This window comes from Phaethon lepturus, unplaced genomic scaffold (assembly GCF_000687285.1).
Source record: "Phaethon lepturus isolate BGI_N335 unplaced genomic scaffold, ASM68728v1 scaffold7811, whole genome shotgun sequence".
NCBI lineage: Eukaryota > Metazoa > Chordata > Aves > Phaethontiformes > Phaethontidae > Phaethon > Phaethon lepturus.
The window spans coordinates 40,351-54,055 of NW_010519780.1; the positions used below are offsets into that span (position 1 = coordinate 40,351).

Below are 13,705 nucleotides of genomic sequence, written 5' to 3' on the forward strand. Positions count from 1 at the left end.
TTAGTAATCTGGCGTGTTCTCAAACCATGAGTTTCCTCACTTTTACTCGTCCGATTCTCTCCCCTGTCCCACCGTGGGGGAGGGAGTGAGCGGCTGCGTGGGGCTTAGCTGCCAGCTGGGGCTAAACCACGACAACATGTAAAAAAACCACAAAGTCTTTGGCACTTTAATTTAGACACGCTTTGAAAGCTGTCTACATAACCATGAGAGGCTAGGTAAATTCACCATGTGACATTTTGCTCCACTGGGCAACAGGGATCAAAAATGCATATCTTATGATTAGTCATTTCTTGTTCTCTGGCAAACTGAGCAATAAGCCATAAAGGGCTAATGGACAATCCAACAAATCCAACACAGGTCTTCTGGTGATTGCAATACAGTGATTGCAGAATGAGGAAATATGGGATTTAGTGGGTGTCTTATAAAGTCCCATGGAGGGTTGCTTTCCTGATATGGTTCATTGCTCTGTATGACTTTTAATCTCACTATGTGATTTCAGTAACTTCTCAGGGCTGCTTTGCAAACAGAATTGAAATATTCCTCTCAATGCTGTAAGACTCAAGCCTAAGATGATGGTTCATTGTTTCACTGCTTCCTGTCATCCAGTCACTGCTTTTTCCCTCCTATATCCTCCAAACTACCCTTAGCCTGCATGTTTCCTATTCCGTATCACTTTTGCCCCAGTCCCCAAGCTGCCCCACTTACCATTGAGTTCCATCTCCCTTTTTTTCCCCTACACTCATATTAGTCTTTTTCCAAACTTGGCCTCCTCAGTTCTTGCTCACCCATCCGTAACTATTGTTTATTTCATTTAAGTTTTTCTTGAGCATTTTGCATCCATCCACCCTTCATTAATAGCACAGTTCTTCAGCTTTGCATCCAAAGCCTATGGTGCTTCCACATTCAATGATGTCTTCCAAATCTTGTGGAACATGTCTGAGACTTCCAATAGTGTCTTTCCAACCTTAAAGGCTCCTTTAACACACTAAATATAGAAGTCTCCTATAACCACATATTAGTGGATTAACCAAGAACATTCCCAGATACTGGAAAATGCTAATCTATACTGTTAACTTGTTAGAACACTGGTATGATATTGACTGTGCGAGTTAGCAGTATCCCCAAAAACACTCTTGGGTACACAAGTTTTGGGCAGGGAAAAGGCCACCTTGTTTTGGGAGACTGGATTTACATAGCCTACTCCCATACTGGTGGATCTCAATGTCAGGGAATGCTGCTGTGTGTGTTCCATGCACCAGAAAAGATATAGCCATTGTGGTCCAAGTAGTTCATGTATCAAAATGACTGGGAATACATGGGGTCAGATAATGTCGTCTTAAATTTGACTGCAAAATGAAATGAGACAACCGGATGAAACAATGAAAAAGATACTAAAATGTTGCCAGACAATAGATTACCTCTACTGGGTTTTTTGATTGTCTCTAGAGGGAAATTCTTACTTTCTTTTTTTTGAATGGAAGGAAGTTCCATAGACAGTGCTTCCACATCAGGAATCTAGAGAAAAGTAAGAAACAGGGCTTAGATCTCCCAGTGAAACACTTAGAAAAAAACCCATCAGACAACCCCTTTCCCTTGCAAAAGAAAAAAAAAGAAAAAGAAAAAAAAGAAAAAAAAAGAAGAAAAAAAGAAGAAAGAAAAGGAAAAGAGAAAAAGAAAAAAGGAAAAAAATGGAAAAAAATTTAAAAAGGAGAAAAAAGGAAAAAGGGAGAACAGGAGAAAAGGGGAAAAAAGGCAGAAAAAGGTGGGAAAAAAGGGGAAAAAGGGAAAATAGGCAGAAAAAGGCAGGAAAAAGGGGGAAAAAGGGAAAAAAGGCAGAAAAAGGCAGAAAAAAGGGGGGAAAAAGGGAAAAAGAGGCACAAAAAGGCAGAGAAAAAGGGGGAAAAAGGAAAAAGGGGGGAAAAGGGGAAATAAAGCCAGGAAAAGAGGAAAAAAAGGAAAGGGGTGCAAAGGAAACAAATAAGCAGAACCAAAGTGGTAACTATAAAAAAGATATACATAAGTATAACTCAGATTCCAAAGTACGTTTTTGAGAATGCTTTATGCATTTACAACATTTATCAGATGAGATTACAACAGGCAAGTTCCCAAGGCCACCTTTAACCCAGGAGGGTTAGTCTTACTAATTCCCTTTCTAGTTAGCAGAGAGGTGTTTGAGGGTTAAGTGAAAAGAACCCGAGGTTCAGTTTCTTCTCTGAATCACACTCTCTCCAAAGTTTATGTAAGGAATCCACAGAGTTTGTACTCAATAAACATGTAACATATCCAAGATGTTTCCTTTGACAAGGACATATAATTCCCAGTATTAATTCTGTCACGACTGTTCTCTGTAATGGTTTCTTGAGATAAATCGAGGCTGAGATGTAAACCCACAACTGTCTATGTAGGAGTATGGCAGAAACTATCTGGCCTAGCACAACAAACTCATCCAGTTTTCAGCTACATTACCTTTCTCGGGAAAAACTTCTTGCCGAATTCTGATTCAAAATACGGAGGAATTATTTTCTTTCTTATTGCCATTAAGGACTTCTTTTCTTCATCAAGTTCTTTTCTAGGTAAGTTTTAACATTGTTGGTAAGGAAAAGAAAGAAAAAAGCATTATAACTGAGTTCACCTTGCTTTTCAGTATTATGTTTAAAACACTAAGGAATGGAATTGATAAAGGCAAGTGGCTTTTTTTTTTTCCTGGTTAATCACATCAAACAATATTCTTGTAATTGGCAATTTTCTCAGTGATTGATCAAGAACGGTCTGGTATGCACAGACCTCCTCTGATATGGAAGGTATGATTTATGGAGGGGCTGATCAAAATGCATATGGACAGTGGGTTGGCTGCTATGAAAAGCTCCTCCTCAAAACATGCTCCAGTTTTTCCAAATCTTGTGGAACATGTCTGAGACTTCCAATAGTGTCTTTCCAACCTTCCAATAAACATTTAAATATGAGAATTGGTATTTCAGATGCATTGCTAAAATTTCTAACACAAAATTAATCTAATTTCCTTATTTTATCACAGAAAAGCTTGATGACTCTGTGGATACAGAAAAAGCTTTTCAAACTCCTGAAGGTAAAATTCACCAGAGTAAAGACCAGTTACGTTTTCAGCTTGATTTAGTCCAATTTTACACTACTCTAGTTTCACTGACTTGCAGGGTCTAATATCAGCTATGAAATTATCACTCAACCGTATTGAGAGTTTTAACATTGGCTTTAGAGCCAGAATTGCACATGATGTTCTTGGGTGCTGGCTACTCAGATGTATATCTTTAAAGTAATTCTTTAAATAATATGCAAAACAGTCTAAAATACTATATTAAAATAGAAATCTGAAATTATAAAAGTGTTTTTTGTCTCATGCAAGTCAGAGAGTAATTAAGAAGTATGGAAAAGAACTTAGTTTTCAATTGCTATTTAATCTTTCACAAAAATAAGAAATAAAAAGTAAGTTTCTGATCATTGTATTAGTTCATCACCACTTCAAGTTATTCTGTTTAATCTAAGAAATAGTGAATGACCAAAATAGCTGTCAATACAATTATTTTAATTTCATTGTGAATGAATGCATGTTACTGTTAGCTTTCTCTATGTTAATCCTCGGCCATGTATCAGGTTGTTCTATTTCAACATAAATTAAATGCATATTTTTAATTCTGTAAATTTAAACAGTCCTCCTTGGATTACCTTGGATTACACTGGGAAATTTTACATTCTATCAGATTCACAAAGCCCTTACCTCTGGAACTGAAAATTATAGTGGTTTTAATGCGCAATGCTTAAATGAGATGGTTTTGAGTGGTACTAAAGAAGTATATAATGCAGCAATATAATTACATCTCTCCATAGAATAAATGTCTGTAAATTTACTTTCCAAAAATCATATTTTTCTCTCAATTAATAGTGGCTTTGAGATTACTTCTGTTTTTTTTTTTCAAATGCTTTTGTGAATTACCATATCTGCAGATTGAAATCCAGTGACTTTCAATTTACACCTGAGCCGAAATTCTCACGAAAATTCATCTACCTGATTGTGAAATGTACATTTTCAGCAGTATATGCTGTTTCAAAGCATCTATATAGATTTTTTTTTCCTTGAACTCATCAAACAGCTTCAACATTCATCAGTGGGAGACAAAGGGCAATTTTTTACAAATTTGAGACCAAGTGAAATCAAGTAGATTAGAATTATAATTCAGGGTCAGTCTTAAATAAGACAACTTCCAGTGTTACAAAGATTTTTATGCTTATACACATACACATGCACACATACATTTCCTCCTGTAAAAGCACCTCTAATCTGATTATATCCAATTACAGCATCTGCCTCAGAACTCCCATATAATATATATGGGGAAATGGGGAAATGGAGAAATACTTTACAAACAGGAAACTGAGATACGGGCAATTGCCAAAGTAGAACACATTCAAATGTGGCAAAACAGGACTTGCTTTAGTAAGGCATTGATTTTTTAAAGTGACCCTAATCTTAAGGTTCTTCTTAAAAAGTTTACCTACTGTCCACATGTTTTACCTCCTAAAATGTCCTCAGAAAGGCAGCTGCATTTCCAAGGTGTAAACCTTATGGTTTACATATAAAGTACAGCATATCCTGCACTTTATAGTGCACTCCACAATGAAGCAGGGAGGGACGGAAGACTGAACAATCAAGTGAGGAAACGGTGGATATGGCAGGCAAGCAAAGGGGTGATGTGAACAGAAGGGACATCACAATCAACAAAACAGGGCTGAAGTGGGTCACACCAAGCATATGCATGTAAATACGGAATTGCCTATGGGCTAGCATTATGGGGAATGTTTTCAGACTCCTTCTGGGCAATTGGCATGGCTGGCTGCCTCTCTGAAATGCCTGTACACTACTGCACGCAGCACAGGTAACAAACAGGAGGAATCATAAGTCTGTGTGCACTTCTGGTGCTATGACCTCATTGGTATCACAGAGAAGTGGAAGGATAGCTCACATGAATGGAGTGCTGTGTGGATGGATACAAGCTCTTTAAGAAGGGCAGGCCAAGAAGACAAGGAGGGGAAGTTGCCCTGTATGTAAGAGAGCAGCTGGGAAGCATGGGGCTCTGCCTGGGGATGGGTGATAAGCCAGTTGAGAGCTTATAGGTTATTATTAGTGATCAGACCAACATGGATGACATTGTTGTGGGTGTCTGCTATAGACGAGCTCGTCAGAAGGAAGAGGTAGATGTGGCCTTCTTCAGACACCTGGAAGAAGTCTCACGTTCATAATACCTGGTCCTCATGGGGGACTTAAGCCACCCCACCCACCACTGGCAAGCAGCCCTGCAGAGAATAACCTAGGAGTCTTGGTGGACACCAAATTGAACATGAACCAACACTGTGCTCTTGCAGCAAAGATGACCAGCGGAATCCTGGGCTGCATGAGGAGGAGTGTTGTCAGCAGGTCCAGGGAGGCAGGGAGGTGAACCTTCCCCTCAGCACTAGTGAAACCACATCTGAAGTACTGTGTCTGGTTCTCAACTCCCTGATACGTGAGAGAGATGGACTTACAGAAGCAAGTCCAGAGAAGCACCACAAAGATTATTAAGAGCTTGGAGCATCTTTCATATGAGGAGAGGCTGAGAGAGCTGGGACTCACCAGTTTCTAAAGCTCGGTTTCTATTTGAAAAATCAGCTGGGATTTGTAGAATACCTGAATGCTAACCTAAAGCGTCGGCATTTGAAAATAGTAATATAACTTATTTTCCATGCTGGTGGCAGAGTCAGAAAACAGAACACAAGATTTCTGACTTCAGCCTTGTTATAAATAGCGTAAGTTAACAGCAACACTGCTAGGTTCTGAAAAAATGAGAGCAAGTTACACCATCCATTCAGCATTTCTGTTGCAGAAAACACCTCATTATTTGCTAGCAAACCACTGGACCGTTACACAAGACCTCATGAAATCAGTATCAGTCTTTCCAAAAACAGACTTAAGTTGACTCTTAAAATCATGAACTTTCTGTCCTACCTGTGCTCTTCTAGTCTGCTCTGCCACTTGGACACTGGTGTTACTCCTTCTGAGCTGAATGATCAGGGAAGAAAAAAGTAGTGAAAATGAGAAAACTAGCATAATGTTTTATAAGCACAAAAATATTTACAAGATAATCCTGGAAAAAAAATGCTCTTTATGAAAGTCTGTTATATTAACATCTCAGGTGACTCCTGACTTGGACTTCTAAGGTTTGCAGCAAAATTGTTTGCTCGTATCTGCATTTTTATTATATTACTCAATCAAAGAAACCCTCAAAATCCTTTTCCAACAAATGTTAAAGTACTTCTGAGATAAGGAAAGAGAGGCATAGAGGGGCAAAATAATCACAGGGAAAGCTACTAAAACATTGCTATATCTATATAGAGATCTAGGTCCCAGTCCTTAATGACAGAGCACATTGCCTTGCCTGTGTGCTTGGTTCCATCCTTTGTTATTTATATTAGTATCAGTTCTCACTGGTCTGTCCTACCTGAACTGCTGTTGGTCCTCTCTTTGGGTAGTGATTGTCTTCTCTGTGTGACATTGGTGATGAGAAGCCACTGCCTGTTCATACAGCTCAGTTATGTGAGCTGTAAGGTAAAGAGTATTATGGAATGTGCATGTTCTGCAAAGCACTGCTAAGTGTAATGAATAATAAACAAAGAAGGATAGATTTTTAATGCGTCTTTCTGTCACTTGATGAAAACCTACAGATTTTATTAGCGTGAGGGAAGAGGAAGAGAGAACTTAATTCTAAAATCAAGTTCAGAACATTAAGAGATAGGAAATTAGTTCAATTCAAGGTAGAAAGAATGAGAAGCAGATTACATTTATACCCCTACCTTGTATTCCCTGAAATATCTTTTTGTGATTTCAAGATACAAATCAAATACCAGTGAATAGGAAAACTTGCTGATATTCAGCCACCTTCTGATTGGGGAGCAACATTCCATGTCTCTATCCCCAGCTGAAGAAAATAATGTAGGTTTTCAAGGACCTTTATTGCTTTTAGCTTACTTAGGTTGTGCTCAAATGTGGCTATGAAGGAGCCATAGTCAACATTCTCATGGAAGCAACTACTAGTTCAATATGTGTCATGAAGAAAAGCCAATCTTTCCAAATTATAAGACTGTGACCAGCTTTGGGGCTTTACTAAAGACTTTCACTGTCCTCTGACACCTTCTATAAAATGTGTTGCTTACTTCATGCCTTGTACCCAACCAGTGAGTCCAAAGAAATTTTCTTTGAAAAGAAATTTCTGTGGCAAAACTTAGGAGATTTGAGTATTTGAGACATATGGCCCTATTTGGTTATGACAACATCTCTTAGTGTTTCAGGAATTATGTAATTGCAAACTTCAAAATTAGGGTTTTTTTTCTGTGTCAGCCTTTTCACTGTAAAATATATTTTTATTTTCCCACTTTTTCTATTTTTGCCTCTCTTAAAGAGCTTCTCTTTCATACTGTCTTCTTCATTAATAATGGTATGTTACAAGTACACCTCCATTTTAATTACCTTTTTTAAATCAGGAAACTGTGTAGCAAGCATTTGTTGCAGCAGTTTCCATTTACATTGCATAGTGTGCTTTTTTTTTTACAGCAGAAACAGACTTGACAAGGTAGGAAGGGCAGGAAAATAGGGGCTGAGTACTATGGATTTTTCTGAGGGAAAGGCTTATGGATTTTTAAAAGAAACATACATCTTAATTTTCATTTGTACCTACTGAAAACATCAATTAATGTTAACAAGTATCTTATGTGAATTTCTGTTAAAGTTTTCAAGGCAAAACCAATACACTCTTCCATCTTTTCCCTCAGGCAAGACTGATGAAACCAAAACCCATGACCATTTGAGATCAGATTTTCAAATGTAATAAACAACCAGGACTCAATCAGTTGCTCTGAAAAGTTGTCTGAAATGTTGATACTTGTATAAAACTGAGTGGTGTCACAGTTCTTATACCTGAAAAAAACTCCCTATGTGTAGAAACGTGGGTCAAAGTGACAAATGCACATGCCTAAACATAGGAAGTGTTTTTTTACAAATACTCAATCATTGATGCTAACAAGTTCCAATTACCCATGAAAATCATACTCAGAATAGAAGAGACAAAAGCATATACATAGCACATAGATAAATTCATCTTTATGTTCCTTCTTTAAAAATAATATTACAGTACTTTATAATTTAACATGGTATTTTACAATTTTAAAAAATAGATATTCAATTTTTATTACCTCTAGCACTGGAATCTTCAGATGACTTCTCCCAGTTAGGGAAGGACTGCAGTGAAGAAGGAATAAGTGTGAACATGTGAGAAACAGACCTCACAACAGCACCATCCTGTTCAAAGGATTTCTAACCTAAACAAGTGTTATTGTGTTACCTCAGAATGCTACAAGAATGGAGATATTTCAGTGTGATAGAAAACATGAGCTGGTGAAAAAGGAAATTAAGTACATTCTTCCTAGTCTAAACAGGTATTTGTTTCCTTCTTGATGACCTAGTTCACAGATGGCTTCATATCTTATATGGTTGCTGTTTATTAAATCAGCAAATCCAGTTCGTATTCCAACGCAAATCCTTCTGCAAAGGATTTGAACCAGATCCAAAACTCATGGTCACAACAAGTCAAACGGGAAATGTGTTCAGGAATTTGTAGGCTTCATTACTGAAGGCGGTCTCTTGTGGTTGATCTACAGTAAAGTGTTTGAGGGGTAAGAGGCCCTAAACTAAGCTCTTTCCTTTATTCTTATGCTGTCCCTGAAGCAGTTAACTGGAAACCAGAGTTCCTGTGACCAGGCAGTCTAGGCTGTAACAGAGCTGGGAATTAGTGGAGACCTGAGAGGAGTGTGACACTGATTCCTGAGTCACAGCAGGTCCACAGCGGGACTCTACTGCTCAGAAGAGTTATCCAATGTGAAATCTGTACCTGGAAATGTGCTCATGGTAGCTGGGACAATTAACAATAATTAGTCACTAGACAAGTTCATTGGAACCAGCCAGCATGTGAGATTCAGCACCTGGATCTCATCAAAGCACAGAAATGTCTGCCTAGAGGATAGAGGCAGATGGGGTTACTGATAGATCACTTCTCTCTCTTCCTCCTTCCAGAAAAGTTGTGAGTTCCTTCCTGGTTTTTTGCTAGATGTTTCTTTTCTCTATTCTCTTTTTAAGACTTGTATGTCACTTGAAAGTACTGAGCAAAAATATATATATGAAAGCTTGAAATATCAAAAAATAGGCTTTAGTTTCAGCAAATTAAAATGCTAACTTGGCTAAAAAGTTCAGAGACCAATTCTAGAACTACATGGGGGTTTTTTAGGCTTGTACAGAAAAAAAAAGTAAAGTTACAGATCTATTCAGAAAGCTGGGAAAAGGAAATTAACAGCATTTAAAACTGGAAAGATTTCACTCCTGATGTTTTTTCATGTTGAGACAAGGTTTAAAAGGTAGACTTTAAGGCTAAGATGAAGTTTTTTTGCTAAAATACACTGACTTTTGAAAGCTTGATAGATCATTGGAAGTGAATATTTAAACTAACATGGCTAGATATGGTATTTGAAATGCCAGATTATTTAATTCAATATGTTTGAATTCACTGTATGCATGTTATTTGATTAAACGGGAATAAAAGTATTTCCTAAACGAGACTAAAAAAGAAAAGTGTTTAAAAACATCTAAAAATCTAGTGTGTGAATTCACATTATGCAAGGTACCAAATTTAAAGGAAGGTGTAGGAAACAAATTACTTAACTGAAATAGAGCAAACTGATGACTCTTTGCATAAGATATAAGCAGTGTTTCTCTCATTCATCTTAATTCATTCCACCCACTTCTGCTTGTAGTTTTCTAATTTTTTATTACTACTCATCTCCCACTAACCTCATTGTTTCCTGCCCCAAGTCCCTCTTCCCCTATTTACCCCTCCCTTTTCTTTTCATGCTCTAACTATCTGTGCAAATTAGCAGAGTACATTTTCCAAAAAATATAAATGCTGCTCAGCAGTAATAACAATATTCCTCCAAATTGTTTTCATATTATCCCAAAAGCAGGGTTTAAACTCTTATGGAGGTGGCTGCAGCTGAAATACAAGTCTCCCAGCTGCAATGACAACAGACTGGAAACATTCTCATCCTAATGTTGGGAGATATACACATTTCAGTAATTCTGGCCTGTGTGTCTGGGAATGTATCATTCTGCAGAGTCAAACTCTTGAACAGTCCTTCCCCAAAATGGCAGTAGTGCCATTCAGTAGCCCAGCTGAATACTGAGTGTGGCTCTGCTTTACCATTAAACTACAGCAGAGCTGGCACTGTGCTATCCCTAACATTTGCCATTTTATTAATGGATAACAATGTGTTTTAAGACTGACACTTCCAATGCAATATAATGGTTTTGTTGGAAAAAATAGTTTAAAATTGTATTTTTCTCACTGTAACCAGTTGAAGGACACTTGCAGCATTCTCTTTTTCCTCTTCTGTTCTTGGTTCTTTTACATTCATCTCTTCCAGCTCATTTTCCTGCTTTAAAATGTTGTCTATATATTCCTAGTGGAATGATGAAAACAAACGAGAAAGATGCAGATGTTTTCTTTGCAGAAGTAGACTTAAAGGTCACATATACAGAGAAGAGAGTTTGTATAAGTAATGGACGTATACGCTCCTTCTCAATGTCATAAAGGTCCCTTCTGTGAATCTGTGTGAATATGTTATATACGTATCTAAAGGTTTGCATGAAGAAATAGTTTTTAAAAAACCCAACAGGTCAAAGAGAGGAGTATATGCTGAGAAGGTAGCAGGTGAAAGCTTACCACAGACTAATCAACTCTGAAGACTAGCAATACTGTTGAATCTGCAAGAACTAATACGCTAAGGACATCAACGGTCTGCTGGATCTCTACCAGGCCACGAGCACACATCAGCATCCACAATGAACTGTGTGACTTGGACCACATCCAACAGCTATCTAGATGCCTCTGCTGCATCAGTGTGAACCCCTGCTTCTGAGCAGGCATGTAGCTTTGGCCTCCCACCTGTTGTACCAGCCAGGCAAGTACTAGTGAGCGTGCAAGTGTTTGAGTCAACTATCTGACTGAATAAAGGAATGTGTTGAGTAAAGAGCTGCTATTAATAGTAATCAATTATATTATTCAGGCCAGCTTAAGGAATAAAAGGTGTTCTCACAAACATTGTTTGTGATTTGTATCTCCCTCCTGTTTGATTTCCTATTAGGGAAAAGGAAATTTACAACATCATAGTTGAAAAATTACGTTCAGAAAAAAATATGAAAGTCTTTCGTTAGACAGATGTTTACATTTGTCAGAATCTCACTAAGTGCTACAGAAAAGAACACTTTTCCTTTCCCACACTGCTTTATGCTTTAGAAGATCAGCTGGATGGAAAGAAAGGGTCTTTTGCAGAAGGTTGTCCTAACTCACCACTCTGCTAGAAAGCTACATGCAGTACTGAGCTTTATGAATAAGACAAGGTTTGCAGAAGCAATGTTTCCAGTTTCAGTTCTTTTTCATTCCTTTATATCTCTTAAATCTTAAAGAAAATGGAAAAAGAAAGAATACCTTTTTCTTTGCTTGACTTAGTTCTGACAAAGTGAACATTTGGCTAAAGATTTAAGATACCTTTTTCTGGAAAAAATAATTAATTAAATATTGGTATATGAGCAGTGAGGATATTTCCATTGCATATTAACACAATTATTACAAATGTTTTCTCAGTGCCAATAATTGCAATTCTTCCTTCCCAATGTAACAAACAGCGTTCTTCTTTCTCTAAAAGCCAGCGACAGATCTGGTCAATGGAGAAACTTACCTTGGGATTTTGGTGTGGAACTTTTTTTATAGCATTGCCTTTGAACGAGCAGTATGTAGAATAAAGAATCATTTTAATAGACTGTAAAAGGGTAAAGTTTAATTCTGATAGACTAGCATGTCCCAAACATACCAGGGCTGAATAGCTGTCAATGTTTTCCTACTGCAAGAATGTTGTCTTTGAAATGTAATGTGAAAAAAAAATTACACAAATTCTAACTGGCTACAACATGCTATTACCTTTACAAATTTCACATGCTGTTAATTTTCAAATTCAGTCTGCAATGCCACTATCAAAATATGTTAAATGAATAAATTATAGAACACATGTATTTTGTTACTCTTTAATTAGTAAGTAATAATGAGTTTTTAACTCTAAAATCTCTTCTAAGAGCATCTTCACAATGTGAATTAAATAAATCAATGTTTTATACCAAAACTGAGGACTATAAAGCTGCTTACAAGGATCAACTGCAGAACTTTCAGTCCATTTCAGAACACCTGCATGAGGTGTAGTTTGCACCTTGTTATGAACCCGTCACTCATGAGGGATGGACACACTTTGTCAGAAGGCTACATAACGGTTTGCTAGTTGCGCATAGAGTAATGGAACTGAGACTTGAACCTGGAAATATTCTGTACCGATTTATGAAAACAAATACATAACCAAAACCAGAGTGTGTCTCAGTGACCTGGTCACCAACTTAACTGTAGAATTATGGTGGGTTAGAAATTCTTGTACAACTTTATAGATTTAAGTTTGTAAGGCTTTGTGAAGGAAAACAAACACTAAGCAAAGTAAAAGCAAAGGAACAGATACCAGTATTGACAGAAAAGAAACTATTTGTTAATGCACTATGATAATCCCATGTATTTGCACAGAAAAGCAGGTTCCACAAGACATAAGTGAAAACAGTTGAGCTGTTTAAGAAATACACTTTTCTTAGAGCACCTGTCTACATACGGTAGTAGAAAAAAGTAGCAGAATTTTTGTCTCAGGCATATACTGCAATTTGTCTGTTCTCTATTGCTCACTGGAAGAATGAATAAATGTGATTGTATTACCTTCAGGGAAAGCTGCAGCTTTTCTCTTAGTTCATCACTGAGTGGCTCATACTGGAATAGCTGACGGATTTGCAGTTTATTAGGACATTTTCGCACAGGTACTGACAAGTACGTCTGCTCTCTGGATCCAATGCAGAGACCCCTCCAAATACATGTTCTGACTGAGGGACCTGTGATCTTCCTCTGAAAATAGACAAGAACAAGCAAAAAGAGCAAGAGGCTACTTATATTACTGACTAAATGCAGATATTGGCAATGTGTATCTCAGCTGAGAAGCACATGCTCTCCTTACAGCATCATAGATCTAGACAATAAAGTCAGTAGATTCTTGGGCACAATTTATCTATCCTGAAACTTCTTCATCTGGCAAGATGAACTCCCCTTAAAGTGACTACCTTTTCTGTGACACAGCCTGCTCCTTGCTTTGCCTGCTTAATAAACTGGACTTAACAACGTCACATTGTTTAGAGCTCCATTTCCTCCCCTGTGACAAACATCTATTGCTTAAGCAGCAAAAGACAATTTTGAAACAATTATACCTCAAGAGGAGAAAATGTGTCCCAGGTCCTTGATTGAAGATTTGGAGGAACAATACTCTCTGGTTCTTTCTTCATTACCCAGGGGGAGTCTTCAGCCAAAGGGCGGAGGATAGTAATACTTAAAACACCTGTTTCAAAGACACATTTTGCTAAGAATCAGTTCAAATCCAAAAATTATGGACAAGTGTCTCAAACCTCCAGAAAAATATACTTACCTAAGAATAAAAAACCTTATTATCAAGTGGTAAAATTCCATGT

General features: G+C 37.4%; 1 protein-coding gene across 1 annotated transcript in view; it reads right to left on the reverse strand.

Moving 5' to 3' along the window:
- The window catches only part of SPAG17 (sperm associated antigen 17), a gene marked incomplete at its 5' end in the record, with an annotated part of 67,725 nt that overhangs the window by 10,945 nt on the left and 43,075 nt on the right, over positions 1-13,705 (reverse strand). Inside the window, 8 exons of the mRNA XM_010297155.1 lie at positions 1,419-1,515; positions 2,467-2,569; positions 6,014-6,067; positions 6,507-6,606; positions 8,254-8,299; positions 10,453-10,566; positions 12,909-13,091; positions 13,448-13,575. Coding sequence (XP_010295457.1) covers positions 1,419-1,515; positions 2,467-2,569; positions 6,014-6,067; positions 6,507-6,606; positions 8,254-8,299; positions 10,453-10,566; positions 12,909-13,091; positions 13,448-13,575 — 825 coding nt within the window. The remainder of the gene's footprint in view (positions 1-1,418; positions 1,516-2,466; positions 2,570-6,013; positions 6,068-6,506; positions 6,607-8,253; positions 8,300-10,452; positions 10,567-12,908; positions 13,092-13,447; positions 13,576-13,705) is intronic.